This window comes from Canis aureus, chromosome 3, assembly GCF_053574225.1.
Source record: "Canis aureus isolate CA01 chromosome 3, VMU_Caureus_v.1.0, whole genome shotgun sequence".
Classification (NCBI taxonomy): Eukaryota; Metazoa; Chordata; class Mammalia; order Carnivora; family Canidae; genus Canis; species Canis aureus.
Window position 1 is genome coordinate 2,190,239 of NC_135613.1, and position 17,519 is coordinate 2,207,757.

At 48.4% G+C, this 17,519-nt stretch overlaps 1 protein-coding gene across 4 annotated transcripts in view; it reads right to left on the bottom strand.

The window, feature by feature from the left end:
- Positions 1–13,167: 13,167 nt before the first annotated feature.
- LOC144306243 (cadherin-8) overlaps positions 13,168–17,519 on the bottom strand; it is a 358,000-nt gene continuing 353,648 nt past the window's right edge. For 2 of the 4 annotated variants that reach the window (XM_077885704.1, XM_077885705.1), the window contains 2 exons: positions 16,611–16,862; positions 13,178–13,725 (listed from right to left, as the gene is read on the bottom strand). In XM_077885704.1, coding sequence (XP_077741830.1) covers positions 13,232–13,725; positions 16,611–16,862 — 746 coding nt within the window. In that variant the 3' untranslated portion in view covers positions 13,178–13,231. Of the gene's footprint in view, positions 13,726–16,610; positions 16,863–17,519 lie in introns of all 4 variants that reach the window. The other 2 variants (XM_077885712.1, XM_077885706.1) reach the window with 2 other exon arrangements.

Consider the following 17,519-nt stretch of genomic DNA (forward strand, 5'->3'; position numbering starts at 1 on the left):
TTCCACTGATATTTCTATAAGGAAAATACATGCATCTGTAATTTTCAGTTTTTCGTTTACTCTGCCACATTTTAAGACGCACTCTGTCTTTTCCGGGCTCTTGCTTTTCCCATGTGGTATTATCTTTGCCTGTTTGTCCCATCTCTCACCCAGATGACTTTTTCTGTACGGCATAGTTCAATAACTATTTTTGTACCTTCTCTAAAGTCTCAACACATTAATTATTTTGACTCCATATTCTTATAGTACTTTGAAAGTGCAAAAATGTATATATCAAAACAGAATGCTGTGATTTAAAAAGAATAATATGTCATACTTCCACTGAAGACTGGAAACTCCCAGGGAGAGAGATTGAATCTTATTATCTTTCACCAACCCCCAAACATCTGGTATAGGGCTTATAATATAATAAGGGTGTAACAAGGAAGATGCATCCTTTTATTTTTTTTTAAGATTTTACTTATTTATTCATGAGAAACACAGAAAGAGAAGCAGAGACACAGGAAGAGGGAGAAGCAGGCTCCCTGTGGGGAGCCCGATGTGGGACTTGATCCCAGATCCTGGGATCACGCCCTGAACCGAAGGCAGATGCTCAACCACTAAGCCACCCAGGTGTCCCAAGATGTATCCTTTTAAATTTGTTTTTTATTATTTTTTTAGATATTTTATTTATTTATTCATCAGAGACACAGAGAGAGAGGCAGAGACACAGGCAGAGGGAGAAGCAGGCTCCCTGAGCCTGATGCAGGACTTGATCCCAGGACCCCGGGATCGCGCCCTGAGCCAAAGGCAGATGCTCAACCACTGAGCCACCCAGGTGTCCCAAATTTATTTTTTATATAAAAATTTCTTACTTTTTTGTATAAGATGTTTACCTCCAGACTGACATCACTTTAATTCTCTGTAGCCAGAACTTATTCAATGCCTGTCTCCTCAACTTCCAGACAACCAGATGAACTTTATCAGTAAGTGGCAATAAACAAAATACTTGAGTATGTTTTTTTTTCCTGCTATATATATTTTATCATAGTTAAACCACTAGAGACTAAACCACTTCTTCCCTTGAGAATTAGCTTTCAGTCCAAAGAGAAAGGACACAGCTTAGGAATGCTTTCTGAATAACATAGCATTTATCTATAATTATCTTAAAGTGGGGGAAATGGCATATGTAACTTAGTATATAAATATTTCAGACTATCATTTCTCATTTCCATTAAGAAACATAAGTGAATCCATCTTACTCCAGCCAAGAATTAACTCACTAATATGGAGCCTTTTTATTTTTCCCATTTCTAGAAAATAATAATAATAATAATAATAATAATAATAATGTCAGCTGGACTTTTTCTGCCTGAGATTGATCATGTCTCTTGTGATCTGTATTGATTCAGTATTGATATATAGAAGAATCAGTATGTAGTAATCAGTATGTATTGATTCAGTATTGATATATAGAAGAATCAGTATGTAGTAACAGTTTCTAGAAGTCCTTTATACATGTCATCTGGGAAATTCTAAGTGACTCTGGTTTCTGTTATCCCTTCTATTATGGACCATTAAAGGAGTCAGGATGTCTGTTTTTGATATAGACCCTCTCCCAACCACCCCAATCCCTATAAATGACCCCACTAATTACATAGTTATTCAAGTAAAAAACTCTAGAAATCACCCTTAAATCCATCTTTCCTTCATCTTGCACATGCAGTCCAGTCGCCAGTACCTTATAAATTCTCTATTAACTATTTAAATTGCTACCAAATTTGGATAGATTATCCTTCATCAATTTAAGGATTTACTGCCAGTCTTATATCAAAATATATCTGGATTCTACTTCTTCCATCTTAATACCATCTCAGTAGTCACAACCAAAATAACCTCTCGCTTGGGCTGCTGTAGCAATCTCCTATCTAGGTTTCCTGCTTTCATCCTTGTCTCCTATAATCCATTTCCATTTGAGATCCAGAGTGATCTTTTTAAATATATAGGCCAGATCATATGATCCTTTTGCTTTTAGAACCCTTCAATCACGTCCTCTCTGAGACAAAGTCAATCCGAGCTTCTCGCCCTGGTTGCCAAGGACTTATATGACATGGTCTCCGACTACCTCCCCACTTCATATTATGCCCCTCCTACCCTCATCCAATATGATCTATGCCTTTTCTATGCATTTTCTATGCATTTCATTTCATATAGACGTCCACTGGTTTAGTACAGCACGGCAGTGAACTACACTAACCTTCTCCAAGACCCTTGCTATGGGTTGCTCTTATCATGGCAACTTCACATGACACTGAAATATCACCCTGTAAAATATTTAATTTTCCATCCACTTTGTGTTTTGTAATATCATCTTCTCTTTTCTCTTTTCCTCATTTCCACCCATCTTTACTTCTCCCGTACCACCAGGCCTTTGAAGAAACAGACGTCCCTGTCCTGTTGACGGCTATATTCCCAGCACCTAGATTTATGGGAAATCCTAAGCAAGAATTTGTGAAATAAGTAAGAGCATCGGAAGTTTTGTCACATGGATAATTCATATGATAAAAAACACCAACAGTAAAGTCCATTGAGAGGTCTCCTAGCCCAGCAGCATAATTCATTGTCAAGTGCCAGGACCCCAGCTTGACATTACTTATTGATACTCACATTCTACTGGTATGCTCTCCCCAAGATTCACCGTAACATAGTCTCTAGCAGGATGATGTGCCTTGGCACGGTTAGATATTACTTCTCTGTCCTTTCATTAAACTATCTGTTCATCTTTTCCATTGCACAGGCAGATCTAATATTTTTTTCATTTATTTGCTTCTATAATTTATCCAATTAGACTCTGTGTCTTGGAAAGGCAAGACAGTGTTTTACTGTCATACCACGTATTTTGTAGAAAATAAATTTAGAAAGTTTTTTTTTTCTAGTTTATTTGAAGGATGGTTATTTATAGCTCTTCGCTTGAGCCTGGGTAATCCATTCACTCCTACAACAATTAGACTTCACAAATACAGAATTGTTCTCAAAATTTAGAGGTTGAATTAAGAAAAGAAAAACATTAGGTGAAGTTGTAGTTAGGAATGCATATATTAGGAAGAGAGAATGGGGGACACTTGGGTGGTTCAGCGGTTGAGCGTCTGCCTTCAGCTGAGGACGTGATCCTGGGGTCCTGGGATCGAGTTCTTGCATCGGGCTCCCCATGGGGAGCCTGCTTCTCCCTCTGCCTGTGTCTCTGCCTCTCTCCCTGTGTCTCTCATGAATAAAATGAATAAAATCTTATAAAAAAAAAAGGAAGAGAGAATGATCCCAATGACTCCTAAATTCTTGTTTTCAATTAAAATATACTTGTTAAAATCTGGCTCATATTTATGAAGACTCATAGGATGGCCCTGGATATCTTCGCATGTTCAGAGGAGACCCGAAGGAATTAAAATTTACTTTCAGTGATCTCTCATTTTCTCTTGCTACCTGGTCTCTAGGTTCATTGAAACCTTTGTTTTCTACAGTTTTTCTCCTCAGACAGCATCCCGTGCTATTCCTTCTAACAACCCTCCTTCTGTCATTTGTGGATAGTAATAGTGATAACCGTTACCTACTAATAAGGTTACCTGTGCGAGATAATACTTACAATCAAGATGTGTGTCACATGATGGCACGTATCTCAGGCTGGAAGTAGAGTGCCCCAGACATTGGTTCTTCCGACAAATGCCTATTAGCCTTGTGACCTAGATGAAGCTTACATAAATAAAGTGGAGGGGGTGGTGCCTATACACAAAAACACAACTTCACGATCCTGGTAATGAACTAACAGACCAGAGTTCAATTCCTATTTCTCTTCTTCCATGTGTAACTTAACCCTGAGAAATTCCTTAAGACATCTCTGAGTCTTGTTTTTCTTATCCACAAAACATACTATATTTTAGGCAAAGCTGGAGTGTCCTATGAGCATCCATTTTCTGGATCTTTCTGAAGGTCCAAAACGTTGTCGGTTAATCTGTAAATGTAACCTTTTTATAATTTCTCCCTTTTAGTTTTGGATGTTTGAAAAGCTGTGATTTCTGTTCCACCCATTCTTTCATTATAATTTTTTTAAAACTCTTGAAGACTTATTGAGTGTTCTCACGTAAAGTCACTTAGTTTTCCTCAGTCCTTCCATATCACCCTACAAAACTTGGTTTCTATTTCTTATCATTACAAGCTTTACATTATAATTATAGAGAATGTTACTTAGTTCAACGTTATGGGCTTTAATGTCAGACAAATGTAAGTTTAAACCTAGACTCAAAATACTATATACAAGACCATAGAGAAAGAGTGTTTCAACATTTAGGTTAGATGAGATTCATCATATATCAAATATATAACTTATTTCCTGAGATGGTCGTTGCTTAATACATGTAGGAAACACAATTATTTTCTTGAAGATAGTCCATAAAGCCAGGAGGATTTTAAATCCTTGATACTTGGAGTGGCCAGAAATATTAGGACTAGAATATCTTTACTATAAGGATTGTATCATGTAAACAAAAACAAGCAAAAAAAAAGTAGACCATGTAATACACAAATATGTGTTGATTAAGAAGAAAATAATAAAAAATAAACATCTGTTTTAATGATAGAATTTCTGTTTTCCACAATCCTTAAATAAACAACGCCCACAGTGACAGCAATATGTGTGCACTGTTTGGCCAACTGAGTCACTCTGCAAAGAAACTTAGTATAGTAAATAAAACCATACTGGAATTGAGGAAAATAAAAATATGCTGAAAACTATTACCTTTAAAGCACATTCTACAACTATTTTCTCCACAAAAACGCAATAATATAAAAACATCTCAGTCTAGCTTCACAATGTGATGTATTTCATTCTAATCCCAGGTATTATGAACCATTATTTTGTTCTCAAATAAAAATAATTGTTTGTAAAACTGTTTACCTTCAATCATATTTCTTCCTGATTCAAGGTTAGATTCAGAAGAACAAGGAGCCCCCTTCCAGGGTATGGAATTGTGAGATGAAAAATGACAAATATAAAATTAACCCCAATAACTTAATTAGGTATATGTGTGTACATAAAGAGGAATGTAAACACTTGTAAAACAATCAATGTGATTCATCATATCAGCAAGAGAAAAACCAAGAACCATATGATCCTCTCATTAGATGCAGAGAAAGCATTTGACAAAATACAGCATCCATTCCTGATCAAAACTCTTCAGAGTGTAGAAATAGAGGGAACATTCCTCGACATCTTAAAAGCCATCTACGAAAAGCCCACAGCAAATACCATTCTCAATGGGGAAGCACTGGGAGCCTTTCCCCTAAGATCAGGAACAAGACAGGGATGTCCCCTCTCACCACTGCTATTCAACATAGTCCTGGAAGTCCTAGCCTCAGCAACCAGACAACAAAAAGACATTAAAGGCATTCAAATTGGCAAAGAAGAAGTCAAACTCTCCCTCTTTGCCGATGACATGATACTCTACCTAGAAAACCCAAAAGCCACCACCCCAAGATTGCTAGAACTCATACAGCAATTTGGCAGTGTGGCAGGATACAAAATCAATGCCCAGAAATCAGTGGCATTTCTATACACTAACAATGAGAATGAAGAAAGAGAAATTAAGGAGTCAATCCCGTTTACAATTGCACCCAAAAGCATAAGATACCTAGGAATAAACCTAACCAAGGAGGTAAAGGATCTATACCCTAAAAACTACAGAACACTTCTGAAAGAAATTGAGGAAGACGCAAAGAGATGGAAAAATATTCCATGCTCATGGATTGGCAGAATTGATATTGTGAAAATGTCAATGTTACCCAGGGCAATGTACACGTTTAATGCAATCCCTATCAAAATGCCATGGACTTTCTTCAGAGTGTTAGAACAAATTATTTTAAGATTTGTGTGGAATCAGAAAAGACCCCGAATAGCCAGGGGAATTTTAAAAAAGAAAACCATATCTGGGGGCATCACAATGCCAGATTTCAGGTCGTACTACAAAGCTGTGGTCATCAAGACAGTGTGGTACTGGCACAAAAACAGACACATAGATCAATGGAACAGAATAGAGAACCCAGAAGTGGACCCTCAACTTTACGGTCAACTAATATTTGATAAAACAGTAAAGACTATGCACTGGAAGAAAGACAGTCTCTTCAATAAATGGTGCTGGGAAAATTGGACAACCACGTGCAGAAGAATGAAACTAGACCACTCTCTTACAACATACACAAAGATAAACTCAAAATGGATGAAAGATCTAAATGTGAGACAAGATTCCATCAAAATCCTAGAGGAGAACACAGGCAACACCCTTTTTGAACTCGGCCACAGTAACTTTTTGCAAGATCCATCCACGAAGGCAAAAGAAACAAAAGCAAAAATGAACTATTGGGACTTCATCAAGATAAGAAGCTTTTGCACAGCAAAGGATACAGTCAACAAAACTCAAAGACAACCTACAGAATGGGAGAAGATATTTGCAAATGACATTTCGGATAAAGGGCTGGTTTCCAAGATCTATAAAGAACTTATTAAACTCAACAGCAAAGAAACAAACAATCCCATCATGAAATGGGCAAAAAACATGAACAGAAATTTCTCCAAAGAGGACATAGACATGGCTAAGAAGCACATGAGAAAATGCTCGGCACCACTTGCCGTCAGGGAAATGCAAATCAAAACCACAATGAGATCCCACCTCACCCCAGTGAGAATGGAGAAAATTAACAAGGCAGGAAACAATAGATGTTGGAGAGGATGTGGAGCAAGGAGAACCCTCTTACACTGTTGGTGGGAATGTGACCTGGTGCAGCCACTCTGGAAAACTGTGTGGAGGTTCCTCAAACAGTTAAAAATAGACCTGCCCTACGACCCAGCAATTGCACTGCTGGGGATTTACCCCAAAGATACAGATGCAATGAAACGCCAGGACACCTGCACCCCGATGTTTCTAGCAGCAATGGCCACAATAGCCAAACTATGGAAGGAGCCTCGGTGTCCATCGAAAGATGGATGGATGAAGATGTGGTCTATGTATACAATGAAATATTCCTCAGCCATTAGAAACGACAAATACCCACCATTTGCTTCGACATGGATGGAACTGGAGGGTATGATGCTGAGTGAAGTAAGTCAATCGGAGAAGGACAAACATTATATGGTCTCATTCATTTGGGGAATATAAATAATAGTGAAAGGGAATATAAGGGAAGGGAGAAGAAATGTGTGGGAAATATCAGAAAGGGAGACAGAACGTAAAGACTCCTAACTCTGGGAGGGGAACTGGGGGTGGTGGAAGGGGAGGAGGGCGGGGGGTGGGGGTGAATGGGTGACGGGCACTGAGGGGGACACTTGATGGGATGAGCACTGGGGGTTATTCTGTATGTTGGTAAATTGAACACCAATAAAAAATAAATTTATTAAATAATAAAAATAAAAAATAACTTTAAAAAATAAAGAAAAATAAAGAGGAATGTAAACGTGTGTTCTCTTTCTAGGTTGATATTCGTGTTTAAGTCGTGCATTTATATGTCTTTTATAGTGATGCCCACTGTTATCTTTTTGACTGACAATGATGGGATTTCAGTCACACTCAGCCTTTCCAACAGTGCCAGTGATGGGATTTTTTGAAATCTTATTACTGGTTGCACTGTCCTGATCTCAGATGGAACTTTCAATCAAAAAGGCAATCAGAAGGTTATACATTCGTGAGATTCCCTGCAAAGCCAGTGATCGCATAACACAACTTGTTGGAAGGGCCTGCTTGCCTCCAGTCCTTATGTGGCTATAAAGAGTAATTGGCTACTTAGCTCCCAGCACCCGCTTTTCCTTCTCCAAAATACAGCACAGCCCAGAACTCTGTTGAGTCTCAGTGTGGAATTTGGCTGCTCCTAGGAGATTTCCAAATCTCACGCAGAGACTTCTCTTACTCTAAGCATCTGATTAAGGAAACTCTCCCAAAAACATGTTTGGCTCTTTCTAAGCATCCTGATTTCACTGGTGATGCCAGCGGATCTACGTTTTTCTCTTATTTTACATAAGCACAAACACTTGCCCACACATTTTCCCAAATCATTTTCACAGTCAAGTTTATATTTCAGAAACCACAATTGTGTGTGGCAAGGTTAATACTTGAGTATAATTTCTAGCATATTTCAATCATCCTCTTATAAACCATCCTTAATCTTATAACAAAAGATTAAGAATAAAATATTATTGTAAGGAGTGTCCTTTTAACACCCTTGAGTATACATACAGGGATGTTCAAGAGACATTTTTGTAATTTGATTTGCTCAGATAGTACAAGGGTTGAGGCTGAATTGGCTCCATGTGGTATCCAGTCACCCAAGGATGCATCAGTTCCCCAGACAGGAACTTGGAGTTGTGAGGTAGGCAGAGGGAGAGAATTCTCTCTCACTTGGCTCCCACTCAACAGTTCTTTTCCATTAGGCAGAGAAACCTTGCACAGGGGTAAATTTCAAGAATAGAAAATGACTAATGTTTAGGACCCAATAAAGACTTACAGTCACATTAAAATGCCTGTGGACTGAATAAGCATTTTATCTGGAAAATAACCGCACACGTATATGGAAGACATGGGTCAGTATTGCAGCAAGAGAAAACAATGCAGAGACAAAAATAGTCACTTTGATAGAACTAAAAAAAAAAAAATGTCTTAAAGAGTTGAGCATCGGTCACTCAAATCCTGAAAAACGCTGGGAATCCCATCACCTTCTCTTGGTTGAGGAAGTCCTAGCAACTCTATTGCTATAATACAGGGTGCTTAAGGCAAGTTGTGTGTGTGTGTGTGTGTGTGTGTGTGTGTGTGTTCTTCAGATCTTTATGTAAATTCAGGGTACTCTAAATGCATCTTTGAACATGGTGTGATTCACTTGACTCCATGTTACAAAACCTTAAATGGACTTATAAACACAAACGTTAGTGTGGCAGCAAAGTAAATTGCCAAGAGAGTAACACTTTTTTTTTTCTCCCTTCCTGGGCAAAGTAAATTTTGAGCTAAGATTTAATTTTTTTTTTTATTGGAGTTCAATTTGCCAACATTTAGCATAACACCCAGTGCTCATCCCGCCAAGTGCCCCCCCTCAGTGCCCATCACCCCATCACCCCTACACCCTGCCCACTTCCCCTTCCACTACCCCTTATTCGTTTCCCAGAGTTGGGAGTCTCTCATGTTCTGTCTCCCTCACTGATATTTTCACTCATTTTCTCTCCTTTCTTGAGGTAAGATTTAGGCAACTAATATGCGAGACATCATGTCCTGCCCACAAAAATCATCGTATAAATATTATCCTATTGATCACCGAGACTGGAGGATATAGATTTTATATTCCTGAAAAATAATGTAATTTCTCTGTTAGGCGTGTCTGTATGTCTCATGTGTGGCGCTTCACTGTGAAGTACACAGGAGATGGGTCTAATAAGCAAGAGATAAGTAACACGGTAATGATTTCACCTTGATTTAGTCAGACTATTACTCCCGATCACTGTCACGACTACTATTAATCATCTGTGTTCACTAAATATTTGTTTTAGACACTGCGCTAGGCCGTGGCGCGAAGTCACGTTGGACCATCGCTTTGACCTCAAAACAAGGTGTCCAGTGGCCAGAGTGATAAGCATAAAACATGAGTTATTCTCAGGCGACAGGAACTCAGTGCCTGGATCGTTGTAAATTCTAATATTCAAGTGTCATGTTTCTTTCACAGTGGAGGCGCTCCTTAGGAGTTGGCATCTTCCATAGGCTAGCCAAAGCCATGCTCCTCCCGGGCAGCCCTAAGCCAAGGGCTGAGATGGGCCTAGTTCCCCTAGACCCCAAATGCTTTATCCCCGAGGAGAGACCCCCTGGTCAGGCCATCTTCCACTCCGAACCCATGTGGCATGTTGGAGTTTAGATCTCTGCTGCTGAGTCCTGCTCACTGGCCCTTTTAGTTCTACGTTTTAGACCCGTGTCCCTGCCTGAAGCCTTGCCCTGCGCATTCCTGCTGCTTCTTTCTTTAACTCTTAGCTCTGTTTCAGCTTCTGCTGCCAGGAGCACCAGCCGACACTACCGGAGTGGCCTTCCCATATACCACGCTCCTTTAGTGTCCCTGCTGGTAACTTGCCGTGTGATCATTGCTAGGTCATTTCTCTTCTCTGCTGCTTTATGATAAAGACCCTTACAAATAAAAGTGATCCTTGGGATGACTTAGTTGAACATTCCAGAATTCTGATTAGAGTTGATGTCTCTGTTAACAGATCCTCATCTGATCAGAAAAAAAAAAAAAAAAAAAAAAGTGATGACAACAAAGGTATTTATAAAAATATATTTCACAAAGTAGGAAACAATACAGGAGTTTCTCTGAATACAATACATGAAGTAAATAAACAATATTGCATTAAAGCAAAGTAGAAAATTAAAATGATCTGCATGTAGTACTTGGTTTTTATCATACATTTTCTACTTCTAAATGGCAGGGTCGTGTTACAAATTGAATATGCTCACATCTTCTAGTGCTGTCCTTTTTTGGAGTCTAAGACGTTCTGTGCATCACCATGAAGGTCAGGGACAGAAGTGCTAAAAACAAAAAGCAGTAAAATTATGTACAAACCAGTTCCTGCTCTAAAACAGTGGGGGCAACTTGAAGCGTGTTTGTTGGGCAGGGTATCGTGTGGGTATCTAAAAGTCTAGCGTTTAAATATTCACATGAATCAATATACCTTCAGATGTTTGTGCTTGTAGTAAAAACACCAAATACTAGGATTATGAACAAAATAGAAAACAGTCCAAAAGTTTCTCTGGGAAAATGCCGCTCCTGCCATCACCAGCCACAATAACACTTTCTACTCTAAAGAGACTATTAGCTCCCCCTTTGATAATATTGCCTGCCATACTCATCTCATCAAAATGTACATGTATTAAACATTCATTGTGTGTATATATATATATATATTTATATAAAACAATCTAAAGGATTATTAATGGATATAATTTAGGATTTTCTCCGTATAGTCCCTTAATCTATAGATTACCAACCTTAATAAATAAAAGCATTAATGGACATCAATAAAATATTTATTTCGAGGATTAAACAAATAAATTCACGCGCTAGCAATAAAACCATCTGTCTCTTGTGTAGTCCACTGTGTGATCCAGGTGGTCTCTGTGTCCTAGTGGGAGAAGGTGGGGGTGGAGGGGACGAGGAATCCTGCTTCCAGAAAACAAGCCTGTTTGAAGGGGGATTTCTCTCCTCCCACCACCGGGGTGGGGTCACGCACACGTGAATATTTTAAGGCTCGACACAATGTTTAGAGATGCTATGGAGTCTCTGATGAGTGGGGCCAGCAGTCAGGTCACCGAGAGGTCACCGCGCCGTGACCCGGGAGGCCTCCCCGCACCCCAGTCCAGCGAACAGCGGACCAAGTATTGCTTTATCGTTTGTGGCGGGATCCTTATTGGAGAAGGGAAAACACCGTCTGCAGCTATAAAAACCCTCGCAGAAGACACCGCTCAGCAGCACGTTTCTTGCAGGTCCTTTTTGTTTGCTTGTTTCGTTTCTTTTCCCTAAGAAAGCACCTTGTGATCTCGATTTTTTTCCTCGTTGGAAGCCCCCTCTCGGAGGGTTGGCCAGGATCCCCGTCTCTGTCTGCGGTGGTCGGTAAACGGCAACTATCCAAGGACTCGTAGACGCTGCACGTACTTCCACACTCCACACACCGTGACCTCCTAACACACTGGGGACGTTTGTCATTGATTTCGGGTCCGACGCGGAGGAGGCGTGGCCGGGTCGGGGATGGGGGCGGGGCCGGGGAGGGGCCGGGGCCGCCGGGATGCTCGGGCCGTCGGGTGCCCGCGCCCCCAGGGCAGCTCCGGAGGTGGGCGGGGCCGGGCGGGGCCGGGCGGGGGCGGGGCCAGGGCCGGGGGCGGGGCCGGGATGCCTGCGCCGTCGGGTGTCCGAGCCCCCTCGCGTACAGCTCCCCGAGGTGGGCGGGGCCGGGAGGGGGCGGGGCCAGGGCCGCCGGGATGCTCCCGCCGTCAGGTGTCGGCGCCCCCTGCTGACAGCTCCCCGAGGGGGGCGGGGCCGGGGCTGGGGGCGGGGCCGGAGAGGGGGCGGGGCCGGGATGCTCGCGCTGTCAGGTGTCCGCGCCCCCCACCCCGCCCGCGTACAGCTCCCGGAGGTGGGCGGGGCCGGGGGCGGGGCAGGGGCTGGGGGCGGGGCGGGGCCTCTGGTGGGGCGGGGCCGGGATGCTCCCGCCGTCAGGTGTCCGCGCCCCCCACCCCGCCCGCGTTCAGCTCCCGGAGGTGGGCGGGGCCGGGGGCGGGGCAGGGGCTGGGGGCGGGGCGGGGCCTCGGGCGGGGCGGGGCCGGGATGCTACAGCTCCCCAAGGTGGGCGGGGCCGGGGGCGGGGCCGGAGCGGGGGCGGGGCCTCTGGTGGGGCGGGGCCGGGATGCTCCCGCCGTCAGGTGTCCGCGCCCCCCACCCCGCCCGCGTTCAGCTCCCGGAGGTGGGCGGGGCCGGGGGCGGGGCAGGGGCTGGGGGCGGGGCGGGGCCTCGGGCGGGGCGGGGCCGGGATGCTACAGCTCCCCAAGGTGGGCGGGGCCGGGGGCGGGGCCGGAGCGGGGGCGGGGCCTCTGGTGGGGCGGGGCCGGGATGCTCCCGCCGTCAGGTGTCCGCGCCCCCCACCCCGCCCGCGTTCAGCTCCCGGAGGTGGGCGGGGCCGGGGGCGGGGCAGGGGCTGGGGGCGGGGCGGGGCCTCGGGCGGGGCGGGGCCGGGATGCTACAGCTCCCCAAGGTGGGCGGGGCCGGGGGCGGGGCCGGAGCGGGGGCGGGGCCTCTGGTGGGGCGGGGCCGGGATGCTCCCGCCGTCAGGTGTCCGCGCCCCCCACCCCGCCCGCGTTCAGCTCCCGGAGGTGGGCGGGGCCGGGGGCGGGGCAGGGGCTGGGGGCGGGGCGGGGCCTCGGGCGGGGCGGGGCCGGGATGCTACAGCTCCCCAAGGTGGGCGGGGCCGGGGGCGGGGCCGGAGCGGGGGCGGGGCCTCTGGTGGGGCGGGGCCGGGATGCTCCCGCCGTCAGGTGTCCGCGCCCCCCACCCCGCCCGCGTACAGCTCCCGGAGGTGGGCGGGGCCGGGGGCGGGGCCGGGGGCGGGGCCGGGGCGGGGGGCGGGGCGGGGCCTGGCGGGGCGGGGCCTGGCGGGGCGGGGCCTCGGGCGGGCGAGGGGCGGGGCCGCGCGGGTCCTCCGTCAGGTGTCGGCGTCGGCCGCGCCCCCCGCGTACAGCTCCCCGAGCCTCTGGAAGCGGGGCCCCCAGTCGCTGAGGTAGTCGAAGCTCTGGTCCGAGTCCGAGGCGCCCGAGCCCAGCGAGCTGAGCGAGCCCGCCGCCGAGCCGCGGCCCTCGTAGCCGTACACCTGGATGGAGTCGTAGGGCGGCGCGGCGGGGTCGCTGTCGGCCTCGTGCAGCCGCACGCTGATGAACTCGTCCACGTCCACGCCGCCCGGCCCCGCGCCCGGGCCCCGCCGCGGCAGCAGCTGCAGCTCGGGCTTCACGTCCCTGCGCGGGGCCAGGCCGCTCACGCCGTCCGGGTTCTGCAGCGTGGCGATGTCGAAGGCCTCCGTGTCCTCCTCCCCGCCGCCCTCGTCGTCGTAGCGGATGATGTTCTCCCGCACGTCCTCGTCGTCCTTGATGATGAGCGGCTCGTTCTTGTGCCGCCGCAGAGTCACGAACAGCACCACGATGACTGCGGGGGAAACGGACACGAGTCGGCGAGCGGGGCCGCGGCACCGGCCGTGCAAAGGGCCAGCGGCCAGCGGCCAGCGGGAGCCCCGCCCAGCCCCGCCCAGCCCCGCCCGGCGCCCTGCGGCACCGCGCTCACCCCCTCGGGAGGACCGGGCGCGGGGAGCTCAGCACCTCGGGGGGACGGGCTCGGGGAGCTCAGCACCTCGGGGGGACCCGGCTGGGTGAGCTCAGCACCTCGGGGGGACCGGGCTCGGGGAGCTCAGCACCTCGGGAGGACCGGGGTCAGTGAGCTCAGCACCTCGGGGGGACGGGCTCGGGGAGCTCAGCACCTCGGGAGGACCCGGCGCGGGGAGCTCAGCACCTCGGGGGGACGGGCTCGGGGAGCTCAGCACCTCGGGGGGACCCGGCTGGGTGAGCTCAGCACCTCGGGGGGACCGGGCTCGGGGAGCTCAGCACCTCGGGAGGACCGGGGTCAGTGAGCTCAGCACCTCGGGGGGACGGGCTCGGGGAGCTCAGCACCTCGGGAGGACCCGGCTGGGTGAGCTCAGCACCTCGGGAGGACCGGGCTCGGGGAGCTCAGCACCTCGGGAGGACCCGGCTGGGTGAGCTCAGCACCTCGGGAGGACTGGGCTCGGGGAGCTCAGCACCCTCGGGAGGACAGAGCACAGTTAGCTCAGCACCCTCAGAAGAACCGAGCCTGGTTAGCTCAGCACCCTCCTGCAGAACCGGGCCTGGTTAGCTCAGCACCTTCCTGGAGGACTGGGCCTGGTTTGCTCAGCACCCTTGGGAGGACCGGGCATCGGTGAGCTCAACACCCTCAGGAGGACCGGGCTCGCTGAGCTCAGCACCTCAGGGGGACCGGGCTCGGGGAGCTCAGCACCTCGGGAGGACCGGGTTCAGGGAGCTCAGCACCTCGGGAGTACCGGGCTTGGGGAGCTCAGCACCTCGGGAGGACCTGGCTGGGTGAGCTCAGCACCTCAGGAGGACCGGGCTCGGGGAACTCAGCACCTCGGGAGGACCGGGCTTGGGGAGCTCAGCACCTGGGGAGGACCGAGCTGGGTGAGCTCAGCACCTCGGGAGAACCGGGCTGGGTGACTTCAGCACTTGGGGAGGACTGGGCTTGGTGAGCTCAGCACCTCGGGAGGACCGGGCTGGGTGAGCTTGGCACCTCAGGAGGACCAGGCGTGGTAAGCTCAGCACCCTCAGGAGGACCAGGCCGGGTGAGCTTAGCACCCTCGGGAGGACCAGGCTGGGTGAGCTCAGCACCCTCGGGAGGACCGGGCTCGGTTAGCTCAGCACCCTCCTGGAGGACTGGGCCTGGTTTGCTCAGCACCCTCCTGGAGGACCGGGCTCGGTGAGCTCAGCACCCTCCTGGAGGACCGGGTCTGGTTAGCTCAGCACCCTCGGGAGGACCGGGCTCGGTGAGCTCAGCACCCTCCGGAGGACCGGGCTCAGTGAGCTCAGCACCCTCGGGAGGGCTGGGCTTGGTGAGCTCAGCACCCTCGGGAGGATGGGGCTCCGTTAGCTCAGCACCCTCGGGAGGACTGGGCCTGGTTAGCTCAGCACCTTCTTGGAGGACCGGGCCTGGTTAGCTCAGCACCCTCGGGAGGACCAGGCTCAGTGAGCTCAGCACCCTCGGAGGACCGGGCTGGTTAGCTCAGCACCCTCTGGAGGACCGGGCTCGGTGAGCTCAGCACCCTTGGGAGGGCCGGGCTCAGTGAGCTCAGCACCCTCGGGAGGACCGGGCCTGGTTAGCTCAGCACCCTCCGGAGGACCAGGCCTGGTTAGCTCAGCACTCTCCTGATATGGGGCTCGGTTAGCTCAGCACCCTCCAAGGACGGGACTTGGGACTGCGCGGGAGGACCCTCGTCCCAGGCCCTCCTGGGCACCAAGTAGCCACGGAGCTGGGTTAAAAAACCGAGTTTGCACCCGTCCGTGGTGAAGGCTGTGGGTGACCCAGTTCCCGGCTCCGGAACGAACAGCACCCGACAAAGGAGAGCGCAGACCACACAGCTTCTTGCTGGAGAGCCTAGGGTGCCCTTTAAGGCCCCTCGACTCCATGCCCTTCTAAAACACGAAAGGAGCAGCAGAGGTGATAGCTAGCATATTCCGTGTCGTGCCAGCTCTTCCAAACCCTCCCTGATCGAGTTATGTTCCTTCACAGATGAAGCGATGTACCGAGATGGATGTCAGGTCGCCGTGGAGGATTTTCTTCCCACAGAAAAGCGGGTTCCCCGGCTGCAAAGGGGAGCCTACAGGCGGGCACAGGGCAAGAAACCCATACCCCACAGGCCAAGCTAGCCACATCACACGCGGTGGGGCTCCTGGGGTGGGACATGTCTAGAAATAGCGTCAATGCGGACTCCGGGTGATCAGGACAGATGCCACGGGAGACAGGGTAACTGACATTATTTGGCTTAAGGACGCAGCAAGGTACGACTTTCTTTTTGTAGATCTTCCTATTCTCCTCTCATTTTTATAACTGGATATTTTTTCTGAACCTTTTGTAGACAACAGAGTACTTTGGACACAGGAGAGCCTCCCACTGCAGCAAATTGGTGTACGTCAGATCCGCAGGCTTTCTGATATAACAGATGCCGTTTAACCACAGAAAACGTCCACCAACTTAGTCTGTACTTGAGACTTAGCCTACCTTCGCACTGGGCTTGAAAAAGACACTGAATTTTCCTCTCTGACGGGACATTGGCTATCACAGCACTTTTCTCCCTTCCCCCCTCCATTAAGGAGCTTGGAGAAGTGCATGAAAGTTTCTTTTCCCCCAAAAGAATGCTGACACCTGACTGGGGTTCAGGTTTGCTGTCCTTATTTACAGTCATTTAAGAACCAGAAAGACGACGACTATCAAGCTATGAGGGAAATACGTACCGAGCAGCAAAATGATGCATGCTAATATGGCAATTAAGGCGCCCATACTGAGTCCAATTGGAAGGACATAAGCTTCAACGTTACAAGACTGGACAACGCCATCACTGCTGCAGCCACAGACCCGGATGGTCAGGGTGCTGGTGCTGCTCAAAGGAGGATTCCCACTGTCGCTTATTATGATTGGTAAAAGATAGACTTCTTGCTTCTGGCGGTTGAATCCATTATGCTTGGCCAAAATGCTGAGGGAATTATCTGGAAAAAGTGAAAATCACAATAGTTTGCATCACTTCAAACAACGCCTTTTTCTAGTTCAAAAGTCCTCTGCGAAACTCAAGACGATCCCAAGTCCGCTGGACCGCTCAGATTCTTTCCACCTCCCTCTCCCCCCTTTGCCAGTCGGCGTGGACCGAAACACCCACACCCTACGGGTTTAATGAATAGGCCCCACGATGAGCAAATGACGTTTTCCCATCACTTCGTAAGTGTAACAGTTTCTTTTATAAAAATAATTTTCAAGTGTCCTTTCGGAAGACAAAAACGAAGCCAAACCTCCATAAATAAGTTTAATTTTCTCTCATTTATCCTGATAATGCAAAATTCACTGGACAGAATTTCACCACCTTTGAAAGGCACGTTTGCATTAAAAGGTAGACCGTATGACAATATGGCACATGAAACAGGGCACTTGGTGGATTTCCACAGGTACCTAAAAGGAGTCCTTCATGCCCTTGAGCATGTAAACTAAGATATAACAAAAGTCCCTCCTCCATTGCAGGAGATGCGCCACACGTATTAAAATTCTGTAAAGCAGAAAGACCTGTAGTGGTTACACAAATGAGAATCAAATGAGAAGTTGTAGAAGCAGATGTTCCATATCACATGCTAATCAATTAACATGGAGAGATACGT